This window comes from Sebastes umbrosus, chromosome 7 (assembly GCF_015220745.1).
Source record: "Sebastes umbrosus isolate fSebUmb1 chromosome 7, fSebUmb1.pri, whole genome shotgun sequence".
NCBI classification, from domain to species: Eukaryota; Metazoa; Chordata; class Actinopteri; order Perciformes; family Sebastidae; genus Sebastes; species Sebastes umbrosus.
Genome location: NC_051275.1, coordinates 3,847,544 through 3,868,124, shown reverse-complemented (window position 1 = coordinate 3,868,124; position 20,581 = coordinate 3,847,544). Strand labels below are relative to the sequence as shown.

General features: G+C 41.3%; 1 protein-coding gene across 1 annotated transcript in view; it reads left to right on the top strand.

Moving 5' to 3' along the window:
• tenm4 (teneurin transmembrane protein 4) overlaps positions 1-20,581 on the top strand; it is a 158,447-nt gene that overhangs the window by 108,982 nt on the left and 28,884 nt on the right. Inside the window, 4 exon segments of the mRNA XM_037774364.1 lie at positions 1,935-2,184; positions 8,361-8,593; positions 9,446-9,600; positions 14,700-15,577. Coding sequence (XP_037630292.1) covers positions 1,935-2,184; positions 8,361-8,593; positions 9,446-9,600; positions 14,700-15,577 — 1,516 coding nt within the window.

Sequence of the window (20,581 nt, the reverse complement as noted above, 5' to 3'; positions counted from 1 at the left end):
AAACAGAGCAACTTGAACATCTCATTTTAATCCTTTCGCTCGCCGCCTGTTAACTGCACTGCTCAGTATTACACACACATCAAGCAGCATCTTAATTAATGGATTAAATCTTCTGACATGGAATTCTAACATATTCATACTAAGGCTGTCAATCGATTAAAATATTTAATCACGATCAATCACAAATGAATGATACATCTTTCATCCAGATTTTTTATCTGTTCAAAATGTACCTTAAAGGGAGATTTGTATAGTATTTAATACTCTTATCGACATGTGAGTGGGCAAATATGCTTGCTTTATGCAAATTTATGTATATAGTTATTAATGGAAATCAATTAAAAACACAAAGCAATGACAAATATTGTCCAGAAACCCTCACAGGTACTGCATTAAGCGTTAAAAAGTATGCTCAAATCATAACATGGCAAACTGCAGCCCAACAGGCAACAGCAGCTGTCAGTGTGTCAGTGTGCTGACTTGACTATGACTTGCCCTAAACTGTATATGATTATCATAAAGTGGGCATGTCTGTAAAGGGGAGACTCGTGGGTACCCATAGAACCCATTTTCATTCACATATCTTGAGGTCAAAGGTCAAGGGACCCCTTTGAAAATGGCCATGCCAGTTTTTCCTCACCAAAATTTAGCTCAAGTTTGGAGCATTATTTAGCCTCTTTCATGACAAGATAGTATGATATTGTTGTTACCAATGGATTCCATTATGCCAGTATCTTCACTCTGGCTTTAAAACTTAAAAATCGCAAATTACGTTAATGCGTTAAAGAAATTAGTGGCGTTAAATTCCTTATCCAGAGTGGTGGCCGAAAAGGTCAGAGGGGGTCGTATGCTGTACAGATCGTAAAGCCCCCTGACACAAATTTGGAATATTAGACTTTATAAATAAATACGGCTGCCCGGTGGTGCAGTGGTTAGGACTGTCGCCTCACAACAAAAGGTTTGAATCCGGCTTGGGGCCCTTCTGTGTGGAGTTTGCATGTTCTCTCCGTGTTAGCGTGGGTTTTCTCCGGGTTCTCTGGTTTCCTCCCACAGTCCAAAGACCGGCAGGTTTGGTTCATTGTTGACTCTAAATTGCCCGTCGATGTGAATGTGAGTTTGAATGGTTGTCTGTCTCTGTGTGTCAGCCCTGCGATAGTCTGGCGACCTATCCAGGAAGAACCCCGCCTTCGCCCAATCTCAGCTAGTGATCGGCTCCAGCCCCTCCCCCTCCCCCGAGACACTGAATAGGATAAGCGTTTACGGATAATGAATGAATGACTCTGTAAATAGAATTGACTCGACTTAATGCAATAATGTGAATTGCATGAACAATTTGCAGAAGTAAAATTGATATATGCATGCAAACATACCTAAATATGACTAATTGGGTGCCTTTGTAATCACTGTGGTTAAAAGTACAGTCAACTGTTACTACCGGTAACACATTTCATATTTTTTGTAGTTGTGTAGTAGCTGCATGAATATCATTTTCTTGTAAAATAGGTTTGTGCACATCATTACACGTGTACAGGATTTTAAGTGCCTCGTAAAATGTAAATCCAACTTGAAATGAGACATCATCTGCCGTTGGCGACATGTTTTGGGTGCTATATATTCATTATTGGGCTGCTGTGTAATAAAGCCTCTCGAAGAAGTTTTTTCTTGGGAGACACTGAACTGGATGAACTTCCTGGCATATTAGGAAACACTCTAGGACGACAAAGAGGATTAGAAAAGCTGATTTAACTGCCTGTTGTTTAAGCCCACCTCTGGATACTAAAATTGCAAACAATTCGCTATAACCATTTGGTCACATCCGTTTTCACCTGCTCCACTAGTCTGCCTTTTTCAGGAAAATAGAGCCCAGTCTTCAAGCTATGCTCGACCTAAACAGGTTGCAGGTGTTACTTCTATCTTTCCTGTGTCCTCATCAGGTATTCTTCACATGGGCAATGGGGAGAACGTCTTCATCTCCCAGCAGCCTCCCGTAATCGGCAGCGTGATGGGGAACGGGCGCAGGCGCAGCATCTCCTGCCCCAGCTGTAATGGCCTTGCTGACGGAAACAAGCTGCTGGCCCCCGTGGCTCTGGCCTGCGGCTCAGATGGAAGTCTGTACGTGGGCGACTTCAACTATGTGAGGAGGATTTTCACCACGGGGAATGTCACCAGCGTCCTGGAGCTCAGGTAATGGAGGAGTAGCCTACTAACATTCACTCAGGACCATGAGCTCAGATGGGCTTGCACACAGGTCATAAACCACTGAGGTCGATTGAGATAGACAGAAATGCCCTAAAGGCCCAGGATTGATGGTCCTGCCTGACTCATCCACCTGTATCAGCTGGAGTTTGGCCCTGATAGGGGCTGAAGAGGATGTAACGGGGTCTTAGCAGAAGACGCTCCGGGAAAAGATTAATTTCTTTGATAGTTAGCAAAGACCAAGGTTTGAGTAGATAAGGAATATGATGTTTTCTCATGATTCTCTCTTTTAATTAATTCTGCCCACTAACAACTGTTATTTAATTCTATCCACTAACAACTAACATTTCCTCCTATTTTCTCTTCCTCTCTCATGTTCTGCTGCTCTTGGCAAACAGAAATAAAGACTTCAGGCATAGGTAAGCCATACAGTGTTTGCTTGAATTAACATAGAAAAGGGCTACAGTCCACATCCTTGATGTCGAAGTGCCCTTTTGAGCCCATTTCAGACACGCAGCGAGAAGATCATATCTTAAAATACTGACCGAGTGCTTTAATATTCATCTTCATAAGGCTGGAGGTTTAGTGGTTTATTATTAAAGGTTTATGAGTTTACTTAATCTCTGGATTCTTAGTCACTACAGTGTTTATGCATCTGTATGTGTGATGCAATGAGAGAATGCAGCTGATTGTTGGCTCAGTGGAAGCTGCACTTTTCCTCAGGATTGATAATGGCAGTCAAATTACATTCACCATTATACGTATACAAGGATTGAGTAATCTAGTATTACGCTTTCTAATTAGGGCTGTCAATCGATTAAAATATTTAATAGTGATTAATCACAAATTAAGCGTATATTTTTATCTGTTCAAAAAAATACCTTAAAGGGAGATTTGTCAAGTATTTAATACTTTTATCAACATGGGAGTGGGCAAATATGCTGTTTTAAGCATGTATGTTTATGTATATTTATTATTGGAAATAAATTAACAACAGAAAACAATGACAAACATTGTCCAGAAACCCTCACAGGTACTGCATTTAGCATTAAAAAATATGATCAAATCATAACATGGCAAACTGTTGTCAGCAACAGCTGTCAGTGTGTCAGTGTGCTGACTTGACTATGACTTGCCCCAAAACTGCATGTGATCGTCATAAAGTGGGCATGTCTGTGAAGGGGAGACTGGTGGGTACCCATAGAACCCATTTACATTCACATATCTTGAGGTCAGAGGTAAAGGGAACCAATTGAAAATTGCCATACCAGTTTTTCCTCGCCAAAATTTAGCGTAAGTTTGGAGCATTATTTAGCCTCTTTTGCGACAAGCTAGTATGACATGGTTGGTGCCGATGGATTCATTAGGTTTATATTTTTTCTTTCTAGTTTCATTAGATGCCAGTATTGTCACTATAGCATTAAATGAGCTCACTACAACCTAAAAATGACTTGTTGCATTACTGCGTTAAAGAAATTAGTGGCGTTAAAACAAATTTGCGCTAACATGTTATTATCGCGTTAACTTTGACAGCCCTGATAAAGATACATCGTAACCTAGCAACACTACAACAACAAATGAAAAAATGTTTTCTTTTTAGTTTCATATGATACCAGTATTTTCACTCTAGCTTTAAAACTGAGCCCGCTACAGCCTAGAAAATTGAAAAAGAAATTAGTGGTGTTAACGCAATAATAACACGAAAATAACACCTTTGACAGCCCTAATTCAAAATGATTGTGGAACATCCATCTGCTAAGTAATGTCAATATTTCAGAGTGGGATATAGAACATACATCGCATTGCCAATTTATTGGGTACACCGTGCTACATGCGATCCAACATAAGAACAAGAAATCCAACCTCTATGAAACACACCATTTTCAGTTTTTTGTTGTCAGAAAGGTGTTGCAATGCAATTCTACAGTCATTAGGAGACTTAATGTTGTTGAATTATATTAAAATGTAAAAGGAGCCAACACCTTTCCATATTATAAAATACAGATCAATTGCGCTGCATGCTTCAGGTTAAAATTGATCATAGAGTTAATCAACACCTTCCTGACACTTTCAATAGAAAGATTGAATATGACTCTTAATGGTTTTGTATGTAGCTAGGTGAGCCTCATAAGATGGCAACTCAGTGTCGATTTTATCAGTGGCTTAAGATGCAAAGGCCTCATTTTCTTTGGCAGGTGGCGGTGAGGGAGATCTCTGCATGCTGTCTTTAGATACCACGGCTCAGGCAAAGGGCTATTGATTGATTTTCTATCAGAGGGTCATGACTTCAGCTGGGGAACATGTAGTCAAACTGGGGATGAAAAGCCAAGTGATGCTCACTGTCACTCTGTTTCAAGAGTGACCACATTAACAAAACACTCAGAAGCTCTCTATTGCTTTTTCTCTCTAAGCATCAAGCTTTTGTCAGTCTTTGTATCTCAAATGTCTTTTGTGCAGAACACAAATGTTAGTGCGCTCACATACACTAGCTTAAAAGCAGCCCGTACAGACTCCTGCCGTGTTTGCTAGAGCAAAAAAAAAAAGAAATGTCAAAGCTCTGTCCCTTTGCTCTCAGCACTCCAAACACATTTACATATTAAAAAGGAGATTTATGTTGGAAAACACAGCGTGTGTCTGTATAAAACGGGTGGCTGCCTCCTGTTCGTGTGTGAGCTAGCGATAGGACAGGGAGGTGGGTGATCTCACTGCAATGTTCATTGACCCCCTACTAAGGATGTCCCCATCCACTCCAACCGCGCTCCCTCCGTTGCCGCGCCAGCATGCTGCAAAATCCAATTATCTTCTACAAACTAGATGTTGTCAGTGAATATAGATGGAGTATATGGCCATAGCTCAAGGTCAGGGAATAACGCCTCATAGTTTCAAACACTATGGGGGACCAACACTGTTCTACATGCAAGTGGGAGCTGATAAGGTATCAGCCGATTGCACATGGCAGATAGAATGCAAAGTAGAATCCAGTTATTGAGGCTTGCTACTGACCTACTCTAAGACAACAGTGTGTTATTTTTTCCTAAGCCAGCCAGTTGTACCTGGGATGTACTGTAGACCAACATGTCAGTCAGCCTGGTCAGTGGGCTGATGGTGACATGTGTGCCCGAGGTTTGCAGCAGTGTTCTGTCATCACTGATTCACTGAAGGTCAATTGTCATTTAAAATTACATACCAGAGTTGACAATTCCAAAGACCCACTGGTCTTTCTTCTTCTTGTATTATAAAAAAATATAAGCTTTGGCACTGTCATGCCAACCATAAGCCCTAAAAGAACCCTCAAGGTCATAGTTGAAATACGGTCTTAATCCACTTTGAATGACACCCTGCTGACAGGTTTCTCAGTAATGCTTATCAGGTCTGGCAGAACTGTGCTGTATCCTGCCCTGATAACTCTGGTCATCTTTAAGGTGGCTGCTGAACACTACATGGCTAAACTGGTTACTAATTCCTAGTTCTGTCTGATGAACAGTCAATAACAACAGGAACAAAAGATGCAAATTATCACATTTGTAAAGCTGGAACCAGTTTTGTATTTTTACTTGATAAAGGTATGAGTATGAGTTATTGGTATGATAGATTAGCCAAATTGCTGTTGTTACATTTCCTGACAATCAATTAATCAACGAATAAAACTTACTGAAAGGGATCAGGCAGCTGTTTTTCATGTGAGTGGCAACTGTAGAGAAAGGAACATTTATCCAAGTCCAATTTGTGCTACGTATGTACTGTATTTATGAGAGCACAGAAGTCATATCTGTCAGTCAAATGTGCCACTTTCAAAATAAGATTTGTCCTGACTATAGTCCTATATATAGTGTATATACTATATACACTATATATAGTATATAGTATATATATATATGTATATAGTGCCTAGGACTGGGTATCGTTTAAAAGTTTACAATACCTGTACCAATACCAGTACCCTTAAAGTGTTACCGATACCAATATACCTTGTTTGATACCTTTTTTTCTACTTCATTCAATACCCACCATGTGAATGGAAGCATTCACTTGCCTAAAATGCCACCACAACATTTATTTTCATCGGATGCCACAGGCGTGTAGTAGAGCCATACTTTCTAACGTTTTGGTGGCACCTCGGCACACTGAGCTGCCAACTCTGGCAAATACACCTTGCTCGACTTCACTACACCACAGACTGTACGGGCTTGTAGCTGCTGCACATACTTGGCCAACCTTGAGACCTAAAAAAAATAGCGAGGATTTCATAACCAGAGCGGGAGGACAAATTTGACTTTCAGAGACTTTGTTTCCTGCATTCTGGTGACTTTTAAAGAAGGAAAATAACAAAATAATAAGTACCCAGCAACAGCATTTTTTGTTAAATATGTCTACTTTTAAATCTACTTTTAATTCCCAGGAAAAAAAACTGAATAATTCACCCCTCTGGCATGAACTTGTGTGAATCTCTGGTATAAACTAGGCTAATATTCATCAGTTTTCATTAATACATTCATTTTTATTATTAGAATTAGTATTTCTTTCTCTAAGTACTCTCCATTTCTCTCTCCTTCTCTCACTCACTGATGGCCCTTTCGGACACAACGTGACAACGGCACCACTGCGCTCTTATTTCCAATGGCTTGCGCCACACCGGCTTTTCTGTGATGCTGTGATGTGCGGCGAGCGTAGCTCATACCGCGCCGCAGTTTCACGTGCAGCTCTCCTTCCTGCATCTTCCCGCCGGGAAAGGACATTTGGTGTAGCTCTGTTGCTGTCCAGGTGGAAACAGTAGGGCTTATGGCTTATGCAGGCCGCACAGTGCCAGAAACATGTTGAGATAATGAAAAGAAAAACAAAGCTGTGAAAAATTGACATAAATTGGGATGAATGCAGGAGAATTGTGACCCCGGGAGAGGGCAATGAAAAATGGGAAAATCGGGAAGGTTTGCAAGTATACTGCTGCGGTAATAGGCCAATCACACGTGACATTAAATCAAAGAACGCTTGTGGTGATTGGCTGTGATCAAACCATACATATAGTCATTCTTTTCTAGATCTGGATACAAAAAGGACTGAATGAAGGTATCGTTCGATACTACTTGGTACTAGGTTATTTTGGTGGATACCTTAAAGGTATTGAGTACCGATACCCAGCCCTATTGGGATTAGGTGTTTTTAGTTACAGTCTGTCCTGGTTTGTTTATTATATACTGTACAGGAGCAGGTTCCTAATGGGAATAGTCTGTAGTCTGTCACTTCATTTGTACAACTATGGATTTGTCTACAGTCATCTTTGTTTACTGTGTTTTCTGACACCTATTCTGACTGGAGTGTGCCAATAGATTGCATGCGTCCCGTCACAGCAGGATTGGTTATATTTGGTCCTATTGTCTATCCGTCAGGTTGGGCAACCTCCCGTGGATATGAAGGATTACTTTGCTGACTTGGTTGGAAGTTTAATAGGATATTTTTTTCTGTGCTAGAATCTCTGCCTGATGGATGCACGGTGTGTCGCAGCTATGCATTTGTGTTTCTCTAAAAAAAAATCCCAAGGGAAACAGAAAACACACTTGTTTGTAGTTCCTCTAGCAATAATCAGTCGACTGCTACTGTATATAGACAGATAATAATATCAAAAAGATTTCTTGGGTCAGGGATGGGGGAGTAATTAGGATTTCTGTCAAAGGATCCGATGCACCCCAATGACTGAGTCCCACTAGATCCTCATTTCTCTCTGTCTTCCTGTTTCACATCTCCTCCAGCATTGCTATTGTTTCAATCATTTCAAAGACATCTGTATACATATACAGTATTTTCACATAATGTCTACTGTGTATAGTATATCTATACACATACATGTATATTCAGACGCATGGACTTCCCACTCTCTTCTGACAACAGGGATTTCTAACTAAGCTGACTGTATTGTAGATGAGTTATAAGCTCCACCATTATGTCATGTTTAATCTCATTCTATTTTGCCATGTTTAATCTCATTCCATTATTCTTTTTCCGTGTCCGTGGTTTAAACTGTAATTGTGCCCAATTGACTCTCTAAATGGCTTTTGAATCCATTTTAATTGTATTAAACAATGTTTCTCATTGAAAGCACTGTAGCCCTTCCAGCTTTTATTGACTTGGTCTTCATCTTCTTCTTCCTCTCTCTTCCCTTCGTCTCTCAGCAACAGCCCCGCTCATAAGTACTACCTGGCCACCAGTCCGGTGAACGGTGCCGTCTACCTGTCGGACACCAGCAGCAGGAAGGTGTTCAAGGTGAAATCCCTGAGCGTTGTGAAAGACGTGGCCAAGAATCTGGAGCTGATGGCGGGCACCGGTGACCAGTGCCTCCCGTACGATGACACTCGCTGCGGTGACGGAGGAAAGGCGGCTGAGGCCACTCTCACTAACCCCAGAGGTATTGTATTAATGCTATTATAATCAATGTAGTGTGTGCAGTTCCAAGTCAGTTGGGGGATTTGTTTTCTCTTTTCTTTTCAAGCAGATTGCTGGATAGTTGGAGACAGTAGTCCCAGAGGCTAGATCAATACTCTTCAGTTTTCATGCATTCAATTATCTGGCCTCCATCACTAGCTACTTCCATGTAGCTCACTAGCTTCAGTTATTTTAAAACTATGTTTTTTTATAGCCTTTCCTTGTGCTTCCTGCAGTCTTCTTTGTCTTGTTGCTTCCATATCTGGATGATGCATTAGTCACCAGATCTCATGCTTACTTGTTGTCCACTGGGATGACATTGTGATTCATATGTACTGAAATAACACTCTCAAGTCCCGCTGAAATGCGCAGCATGTAGTGTATAGTGTAGGTTTGCGTCGAAAATAGAACATTTTGCCATAACTACTTCAGACGAGATGTTCATAGCTGCTTGAATATTGTTTGACAGAGCCTGAAGTAATAGAAAAATACAGAGACGTGCATAGCTAAGGTTTCTATTCTCCGCTTCATTGATGTTTAAGGCTGAGAGAGCATGAGAGAAAGAGACTACATTGATGAAATTTTAGTTGTAATCGAATCAATACATACAGTACTCTTCATCTGTTTTGATGTGTCTATTGTTCTCCATTATTGATTTCAAAAAATCAATCCTCGCATTAGCTTTCATTGCCGTGATTAGTCTTTAATTTTTATTGCGGTGAATAGCGCTTGATTGTCATTTAGTGGTGCTCTGTCCTCACATTAAGTCCCAGATACACCAAATAACTGATGGATATTTTCCTCTTCTGTCCGTCGGGTGACTTTTTATCTGCAGGCATTACGGTGGATAAGTACGGTGTAATCTTCTTTGTGGACGGGACCATGATTCGCAGGATTGATCAGAACGGTATCATCTCTACTCTTCTGGGCTTCAATGACCTGACCTCCGCCCGACCTCTCAGCTGCGATGCGGTGATGGACATCTCTCAGGTACGACCTCTCTGACCCGGTGCAGCCGGCGTATGTTTTCCTGTCTCTCAACCCACACCAGTCTCCTTGACTGACCCTGACATCCCCATGCAAGCTTTTGTTTCTGTAGCTGGAAGCTCCTAGCCTGGATGTAGTGGCCCTCGGCTTAGTTTTGATCCACATTTGTTTATTGGCTGCATGATGCCAGCTTTTAGATCCACAGGACTTGCAAGGGTTAGGTAGAGGAAGACAGTTCGAGCCCACAGGCATCAAGCACTCTGTGGGGATTCCACTGCCAGTTTTCAGACTGAATACTGTTTTCCTGTTTTCATTTAAGCCAATGTCAGTAAAGTTTCTGTACCTGCGATGTGCCGTGAATGAAGGCTGATGACTGAAATAGGTCAGGTCGGGTCAGATGACGAAGTTTGTTATGCAGCAAAGCAGCAAAAAACATTAAAGCACAATATGACCATAGAATACACACAAAATACAATAGACTCTGTTTGATTTTATATAAAAATAAGAAGTAAAAATAAGAATAAGGACCAGATAAAGTGCTAGGCTGTGAAATTAACCAAGAGGCAATTTGTTGTATATTTGAAATATGTGTTTATCACACATAAAATAAATGAATATTTCAACATGTTACACCTAATTTTTTGCAAAACTTGCATCTCTAGCCAGAGACGAGGATGTGGAATTTATTAAAGCAAGGATGGTCTGTATTTGCTTAGATTAATTCCGTTGGTCCAGAAGATTATAAATTCAGGAAAGCAGCCCCAAACGCAGCTGTGCCAGCGTAGTGAATTACAAAATGTAAATCATCTTATGGTTAATAAGCAAATACAGGATAAAAAATTAAAATGAGCAGTTAATGGGACTCTGTCCAGGCTCGGGGAACACACGGGGAACTGGAATAAACATAGCACCGGTGCTGAAATCAGAGGTGGCACTGTAGTCCCGGGAGCTTCCATGTCTGTGTCAAGCGGCCACACAGCCCCCAAATGCAAAGGGCCGTTGACCTATAGCTGTAGGGGGGATGATGAGGACGACCTCTAACCTCACTGGCTCTCAATTCACACACACACACATGTTCACTGATGCAAGCGAACACATGTACGCACACATATGCACACATATGTACCAGACCGCTACCTCAGACAGAGCACATTCCCCAGGCAAGGACACTGCACTGAGGTCACATCACTCTCTAGCTCAGTGACTTCCCTTTGGAGGTGACGAGACAGACTTTTTTGCATACTCCAGCAGCATTTGCACGGCAGCTTTTTTTCCTGACATTATAATTTTCAACCAAAGTAGTTATGGGGGCTGTTTCGCCATACCTGCCCTGGCAGTGATTTATAATCCCAAAAAAAATGCAATTATGCATGCGTGTGTTCAGTATCTATAATTGTTTTAGTATTACTCCCACGAGAAGAGCATTTCTGAGCTTTAACGATGAGATTTGATTGACGTGTAAGCCCTGCTCCATGTGCATGCACCGGTTTGTTTCTTGCCCCACTGTGTATGTTATCGAGTACGACTAGCAAACAGGTCCTGAGGGGGGTTTGGATGCCGGTGGAGAGAAGCTTTCTGTGTGTCTGTGAAATGATGTATTCAGCGGAGGGAGCAAAAGCCTCCAGCTGCCCATTTCCAGCCCCGGGGGAACTCCATCCCCCTCATGACCTGTGCTTGCTGCTCCCTCACCCCCCCCCCCGCACACAAACACAAGCGCCTATAGATGCTCACCATCCACAGCAGCGAGGACACAGGCGGACTGACTGCAGCTCTACAACGATGACAAATCGCACCAGCACTGCCAGAGACACTCAGACAGTAAAAAGCATCCATTAAAAATTCATCCAGGGCACATAGCTTCCTACTTCAAACACTCCCCAATCCCTCACTTAGGACCAGAGTTTCTCTGGAGAAGGCTCATCACAGTGGTCATTACTTTTGCTGTACCTCACCTGTTCTAGGCCAAAAAAATAATGTCCGATTTCTCTCTCACCTCTGATGAGGTTATTGTTATCTTGCCATGCCATCTGTGCAGCATACCGCAGCAAAATGCACTCCTAATTTGACGTACAGCTTCCATAGGCGTCATTTCTTTCTTTCTTTCAACTCTTTATTATCATGCAAAAGGACAAGAGTTTGACCTCTTTCAGCAATCTTTTAATTTGTTTATACCGAGGCCGTAGATCCTTGCTGTTTTCAGAAGTCTGTTCCATTTTATGTTTCTATTGAAAATCTTCTCCGCATCCCCTGCCGAGTTCAAACTTAAATAGAAGGAAACCATGTCTTAAAACAAGATCACTTGAGCATATTTCAAGGGTGTTAGCAGCTTCAGAAAGCTTTATCAAGGCTCTGACTGTGACATTCAATTCAAATCTGAGAGGGACTTCAAATAATGACATATTACTCTTCTTCAGACAGGCATCACGCTGCTTCGAGCAAAGAGCGAAGCGATTGCTAATGGAAAATGACATTATAGTTCTAATACCAGTTCAAATACATTTAAAAATAGTTTTGTGTTGTGCTGGTGCAAATCCGTGGCTCGTTTCCTTGGGGGCGATGAGCGCATTTTAGGTTTTTGTGCTGGTGGCGACCGTGTCACTACTGACAGCTGCCCCACTGTATAAAGGGGTGGGTACGATCGGGTTACAGCATATGGGACAGCAGCTCGGGAAATATCCCCTCATCAGTCAGAGTGGCGTGAAAACCTCCTTACAGGCAGCTCCCCCGAGCCACTCCACACTCTGGCTCATGAAATATTTAACCACCAGTGTTGACAAGGAATAGGTTTTAAGAAATTGAAAGTCTCCCCTTCATTTCCCAAGTAAATGCATTTTCTGCTCACTGAAAGACGACATGTATCCACCGCCAGTCCCCTGTTTGTTGTATGGGGCCCAAGATACGTCCTATTATATATACCTCCTCTGTTTTGTGGGGGATGATGGCAGGTTTATGGGATGTGAGCAGTGTGTGATGCTCAAATTTGTTTTTCAATCAAGCTGCTCTGTTTGTAAAGAGTGGCAGGGATTCAAGAACATGACCAATGCCAAAGGGTCAAGTAATCATCTCCATAGAAACTCTATGTCAGGTTTAGATTCATTATTTTGTCAGCATTGCCCCTTTGAATTAGTATATTAGGAATATGTGCCGATAGCAGGTGAATAATAGGGATGCACCGATACTGTGTGTACTGACTAAAATAGCTGGATCGGTGGCGATGGGGCCGATCTATTAAATTGAATTGAATTCTGTGTTTATATACTATACACATTATATACTGAAATTGTAATTCCTGTTTAAGTTTTGACCAATTTGTTGCTGCATTAAAAATGTTTAAATTTTTTTAATTGTAATTCCTGTTAATTTTGAATTTAGTTGTTGGTGTGCAATTTATTATTTTACAGATAAATAACAATTCATTAAATTTATATCTATCTATTCATTTGTTACATTTTGTTTTACAAAGTTAAGAAAGCAATGTTTAAGTCAAGCCTGATGTTGCCTTACACATAAAAAAATATATACCAGTCACTTCCACACAGTGAGGCATACATCTTATTAATTAATCACTGGTATCAGATCGGTACTCGGTATCGGCTGATACCCAAAGCCCAGGTATCGCTATCGGGACTGAAAAAGTTGGATCGATGCATCCCTTTGTAAATAAAAGGCACTTTATGGCAGGCAGACTTTTACCAGAAAGCTGTTGGCTGTTAGCAACCTGCTACTCTATTAAAAGTCATATTTTGTGTTTCCGGACCCCTGTTTTTGTGCTGTGTAATGCAGAGTAGCATATCAAAAGAAGTTGAATGTAATGTGTCAGCCTTGACTTTTTTTCCCCACATTTATCAGTGGAAATCATTTCCCTCGAGGCGTTTTAACCAAGAAACCTTCATTTTTTAATTGAAAAGTTTGTGGTGAATTTATTATTAGACTACAGGACACTTCATGGCCAAATAGCATCTCTATTGTCAATTTAATTTTACTGTGACACACACTCACTCATTGAGCTCAGCATGTTGCATTGGTGTATTTATTTTAGCTTTCTACTCACTTCGTCTACCTAAAGTATACAATTCAGTTTTTTTCCCCCCAAAACACATCATTAAAGAGCCTGATGTGGTGGTTGAGGTGTTAAAGTACACGTGACCTGATGCTCAGATATTTCTCCCTTGTCAATTCTAGTGTTAAAGGTTGCCGGAATTTGCATTTCCAGGTCATTACGACAAATTAGTCACAAACCATAGTAACAGCTACATAAATGTATTTGCCTTCCCATTTCCCAGTTGTATCCAAAACAATGCTGAGGCTGCTCTCATCTAATACGTGGCCCAAAAATCTGAACCTGTCTTTGTATTTTGGTCCAGGTTTTAATCAGTCTCCTTTGTTGGTGCTCCAAGGCTTCTATTGAAATATGGCACTTCATATTATGTTCCCAAGAGATCCCCCTGGGATCATAAGTGAGAGGGAGACCGGTAAATTGGATGAATCCAATCATTCCAATTTGTTAAAAGCCTGATATATTGTTAGCAGAACAATAAGTCATAATTTAGGAGGCCAGAGGCAGGCTAGGCTTTCATTTGGTAAGTGTGCTCCAGTTTTCTTTTCAAGGACTCGTGCAATCTCTTGTCATTACAAAATGAATAACCCAAAGCAAAGAAAAACAGTGACTCAGTAGAGGTGAGGGATGCAGGAGCCCGGTCCTTAGGCGTTATCATCATCAGTTGCAGTGTGCTTTTTTTTTCAGATTATCTGATCATTTGAATGATCTCTCCTCGTTCTCCTCGCCGCTATTGTTATCATCTGTGATCTTAAAAATCGTGTTTTTGTGTTTCCCCTTTTTAACAGCACACCAGCTGCTATTTTCTTCCTTATCAGATAATAAATCGTTTCAAAAAATGTTTTTGCTTCCAGCGTAAGCTATGAGATAGCCCACCTTTTTTCACAGCAGCCTATCTCTTTTGTAAGCAGTTTTCAATGATTCTTCCCTTGAGGGACTGTTTACCTCTGATAAAGTGAAAACTGTGTGGATCAATAGGAGTATGGTCTGTTTTTTTGTGACCCTAAGCTGATATTCTTGGTGTGTTTTTTTTTTTTCCTCTCAGGTGCGTCTTGAGTGGCCCACAGACCTGGCAGTGAGTCCCATGGACAACTCCCTGTACGTCCTGGACAACAATGTGGTACTCCAGATCTCAGAAAACCATCAAGTTCGTATCGTAGCGGGCCGGCCCATGCACTGCCAAGTGCCTGGGATTGACCATTTCCTCATGAGCAAAGTGGCAATCCATGCCACCCTGGAGTCTGCCAATGCCCTTGCTGTGTCCCACAATGGTGTTTTGTACATCGCTGAGTCAGATGAAAAGAAAATAAACCGAGTGCGACAGGTGTCCACCAATGGAGAGATCTCCCTGGTCGCAGGGGCGCCGAGTGGCTGTGACTGCAAGAATGACGCCAACTGTGACTGTTACTTTGGAGACGAAGGCTATGCCAAGGATGCTAAGCTGAACGCGCCCTCGTCTCTGGCGGTGTGTCCAGATGGAGAGCTTTATATTGCAGATCTGGGCAACATTCGTATCCGCTTTGTGCGCAAAAACAAGCCCTATCTGAATCCCCTCAGCATGTACGAGGTGTCCTCTCCCATTCATGACGAACTTTATCTGTTCGACTCCAATGGCAGCCACATTTTCACACAAAGTCTGACGACAGGAGACCACCTCTACAATCTGACCTACACTGGAGCGGGAGATCTGAGCAGCATTACTGATAAGAACAAAAACATAGTGAACATCCGCCGAGACACGACGGGAATGCCTCTGTGGATGATGGCCCCAGATGGGCAGACGTTCTGGTTCACCATTGGCACCAACAATGCCCTTAAAACCGTCGCTGCCCAGGGTCAAGAACTGGCTGTAATGACCTACCATGGAAGCTCAGGACTCCTAGCAACTAAGACCAATGAAAATGGATGGACGACCTTCTTTGAGTAAGTAATATTAAGACACATTTGAAAAACACCTTTATAATCCTTATAACCAGAGTTGTTTAAAGATTACTACTTTGCCCCAGAGAACAATTAAATAGTAGGGGTGGGAAAAAAATCTATTCACCTATGTATCACGATTTTTTAAAAAAAGATTTGAATGCCAGAATCGATATACAGTATTTGAGTCTATGCGGAGGAAGAAGGAAGTTACCGCTTTTATTGTTGTAGTCTCAGAAACGTGACGTCATATCCATTCCGTATCCATCAACCAAAACAAACAGCAGCTGGCCAAAACGCGAAAGTAGAAAATGGCAGAGGGTCCGCATCGATACGACCTTCACCCTCACATTTTAAGTCCAGCGTGGTAAACACTACACATCCAGTGAAATATGGAAACACTTTGGGTTTCGCACATTACCAGGAATAGTAGAGCTAGCCATCATGGCTAAAGCTGCATGCTAACTCTGTCATGGACAGGAAACGTTATCGTAATGTGCAATCGAGCCGGCCGTCACTCTCATCTCCGTGGTCAAATCAGCCGACGCTACAACTGCAGAGCACCCATATACTGACATTTATGTTAAAGGCATTCAAACAGCCACAATGGACCATGGATGTATAAATAGAACGCAGCTAGCGACGGACTTGGCAAAGTTAGCGGAAGTATACACGTGACAGCGTCTGTTTTTCAAAATACGGTGTTAACAAAGAAAAAGATATTCACCAGAAGTATAAAACATTATATGTCACTTATAAATTAATAATAAAATAACACAAATTTGTGAGAGAAATATCTTGTAATGAAATAAAATGTAATACAAAATAATAATATTTGACTTCAGGGCCTCTCTGACTACACACAGGCTGAAAATCAAACATTTTTACTCTATCAATTTAGAGATTTTCCAAAGTAAAAGTCCCTAATGTGTATGATTCAACTTTTTCCCATGGTTAAAAAAAGATTAACTTAAATTGTAATATCGAATTGCAGTACTTAAAAATCGCAATACGTATCGAATCGGCACCCAAATATCGTAATAGTATGGAATCCAGAGATGGGCGTATCGTCCCAGCCCTACTAAGTAGATCTGTTAAATCCAATATACAGTTTGTCATTGAACTGGAAGCTGTGTGTTTGTGGTAGCACTAAATGCCAAGATGTTTTAGTGAGTGAATGTTTCAAGTTGAGAGCTCTTTGACATCTGAGTTTACTATTTTGGCACATGAGCTACCTACTTATGCGTCGATGTCAATGTCACTCACAATACACGACCTGTGCAAGTATGGATGTAATCCTGTTTGCTGTTATCATACCAAATAGGATTACTGGATGATATGTTACTCATCTGCACCCTTTGCTTGCAGTGACAGACTGCAGACTGTCGCTCGTTTGGTAGTTGTTAGGTACAGGAGCAACATATATCTGCTGGCAGGCACATTTTACCCGCAGGACTGCGACGAGGCCAGCCAATATAAGCATAATGGAATAGCCAGAGGTAGTAATTGATTGAGGCACACCGCACATTGTGGGGGGATCAACTAAAAACACTCCCATCCACTGCAGCGTCGGAGCTCAGGATTTCATGTTCTTGTGACTACTATGGAGCAATCTGTCCCTTAGCTTAATATACTGTACCCAGGGATACTGTGCTAACTGGATGTCATTCCAAAAAGTGTGATTAAGCTGGTCAGACATCTGTTACACCTCGCTGGAGGAATATAACACCCTGACACATAATCAGACGCTCTGTTTAATCTGAGCAGACATTTATCACCTGTGTTTGATTTGGTCGTCACCTGAGACGGTTGCATATGCATTTCTCAAGGTAGAGGGAATTGCCTACGGCTTCAACAAATCCAGTGGGTGGTTGGAATTCTGAATTATTTCTCTTTGGCTTCCTGTAAAATGGCTGCTGTAAATATCAGGTTTGGGAAATCTCTTCCTTATTATGTAAAGAAAAGACACAAAAAGGGATTCTTTTTAAGATGAAATACAAACAATGGATGATCAGGATATCTTGAATGTCTCACCTATACTTAAGAACATACAATTATTTACAGCATTTTCACGATGTTTGAATGACACGTTTTATCTGGAGTTAATCTGGAAGAAATAGGGATACTGTAGCATGTACACATATTCTAGAAGTGTATCATTGTTAATGTACAGTACACTAATTCATTGCCAGTGAAATGGAAATAGTAAAGATTAGGGCCGTCAATCGATTGAAATAATTAATCGCGATTTATCATATGATTGTCCATAGTTAAAGTGGCAGTAGGCAGTATATTTTTGGCATCATTGGGCAAAAAATCCATATATAACCTTTCAGCATATTGTAATTCAAGTGTTCTGAGAGAAAACTAGACTTCTGCACCTCCTCATGGCTCTGTTTTCAGACTTTAAAAAATCTCACACCAATCACAGGTCATTTCATTGAGAGAGCGTTCCTATTGGCTGTGCTCCGGTCATGTGTCCTGAACTTGGCGTTCCTTCACCAGATTTCACAATGGCGGCGGCGTCACAAACTTTCTCATCTTACAGCTAAACCGTGCACTACAAGATGATTCTGAAAACATTTGAGGAGAGAAATAGGTATTAACGTAACATAATATTGATTCATATTTGACCAGCGCTGCCTAGTTTGACCATTTGGTCGGCGTCCGCGAGTGATTGACAGCCGGCTCTCATGGACAGCAGCTGGACAGCGGACCTCAGATCAGCTCTTACTGTTTGTTTTCCTCTGGTCTGTGAAATCTTGCAGATGCCGTTAGGAGCACCGGAGGGTTACCTGTTTCATGTACTACTGTCACGATATAGCGACCGTTTTATAAAAAATAACTTTTTTTAATTATATTTGCTCCAATTTCGCCTACTTCAGCTTTAATCGCGACTAATCACACATTTTTTAACTGTTCAAAATGTACCTTCAAGGGAGATTTGTGAAGTATTTAATACTCTTATCAACATGGGAGTGGGCAAATATGCTGCTTTATGCAAATGTATGTATATATTTATTATTGGAAATCAATTAACAACACAAATCAATGACACATATTGTCCAGAAACCCTCACAGGTACTGCATTTAGCATAAAAAATATGCTCAAATCATAACATGGCAAACTGCAGCCCAACAGGCAACAACAGCTGTCAGTGTGTCAGTGTTCTGACTTGACTATGACTTGCCCCCAAACTGCATGTGATTATCATAAAGTGGGCATGTCTGTAAAGGGGAGACTCGTGGGTACCCATAGAACCCATTTTCATTCACATATCTGGAGGTCAGAGGTCAAGGGACCCCTTTGAAAATCACCATGGCAGTTTTTCCTCACCAAAATTTAGCGTAACTTTGGAGCGTTATTTAGCCTGTCATTGTCCTTCGTGACAAGCTAGCATGACATGGTTGGTACCGAGGGATTCATCAGGTTTCTATTTTTTCTTTCTAGTTTCATGAGATGCCAGTATTGTCACTCCAGCATTAACTGAGCCCGCTACAACCTTAAAATGACTTGCATTTACTGCGTTAAAGAAATTAGTGACGTTAAAACAAATTTGCGTTAACACGTTATTATCACGTTAACTTTAATAGCCCTAATAAAGATACATCGTTACCTAGCAACACTACAACAACAAAAGAAGAAATGTCCTCTTTGAAACATGCATGTCGGCGGAGAGTACGACATACTCTCCATCCAAAACATGCTTATTTATTTAGAAATATATTATGGTTAAAATGCAGTAAAAAAAATTATTAAATTTCCTGTTTTTTTTTCTCTTTCAAATTAAACGACTTCATATTTACCTACAATCAGCTATGTTCCATTTGGACCCAATGAAGAGTGTTTGTTTTTCTTGAATAAAAAAGCTTTGAAGGTCACCCCTCCATCATCAGAATGAAATGAAAAGGAACCTCTGTTTATCTCTGCTGAACAAAGTGCACCGCTCAACATTTGACCCTTATTAATTAATGTGTACTTACGTCCTGTAGCCCATACATTGAAATGAATTTGGATGAATGCAGAAACAAAACACAAAGGACTGACCTGAGAACAAAAGACATCTGCTACGCTGTCTTTCTGTTGGCAGCCTCATTTGCTCTGACATTTAGTGTATACGCAGATGCTCCGCTGACCTCCTAATGTTTTTGTTGTAATGATAAGTGCTTATGCTTAAGGGTTACTGTAAATCTGTTTAAATCATGTAGCATTCTGAAGGATGCCTAATTGTTTCTCTTGGCCCCTAATTAACAGGGCAGTAATGCTTCTAGTCACTGGGTTCAAACCAATGTTCTTAGGATGATTTAATACAGCGATAATAACAGCTAAATCATGTAAAACAACTGTTAATGAAGTTGAAGCGATCGCATGGCTGTTGCCCCTTACATCATATACATCAGTCACATGTGTTCAGAAATCCTCAGGGCGGCAAGAGGAAGTGAAAATACGACAAACAACTCTACACAAGACTCTGAGGTTAGGTATGCTGCAGGGGGACGCTGATATGAAGTGTCCAGCCTATTGTCGGGCCCCAGCGTGAAAGGTCATAGAGCTAGCGTGTGACACAGAGGTGATGCAATCCGAATGGACTTGTGGCCATCCAGGGGGAAAGCGGTCCTCTCCTTCTGCTGAGCACCCTGCCCCCGCATGCCCCTCTTGTCCAGAGAAAGCAAGCTAATAGGCAGCTGAGCTGAAGCAGGCCAGAGCCATTAGAGCTCAGCGGCGAAGCCCGAGGAATCGCCTCTAGCTCAAGGCCCTAATTGAGACGGAGCGTTTGGGTCAGTGATCAAGCTGGGGCACGCAGCGTCGCTCTAGAATGAGATTTCTGTCTTGTGGACTCTTGTCTTTTGTGCAGAGGTGAAGGCAAACAGGAACACCAATTGTCCAATGAGTCCAACAGTTAATAGAGGAACAGTGCAGATAGCGCTTTCGCTGCAAAAACTCTGATTGTGTGATAAACACGGGGAGAACATCTCGCTGATAAAATGTGAGCGGTATCAAAAGAA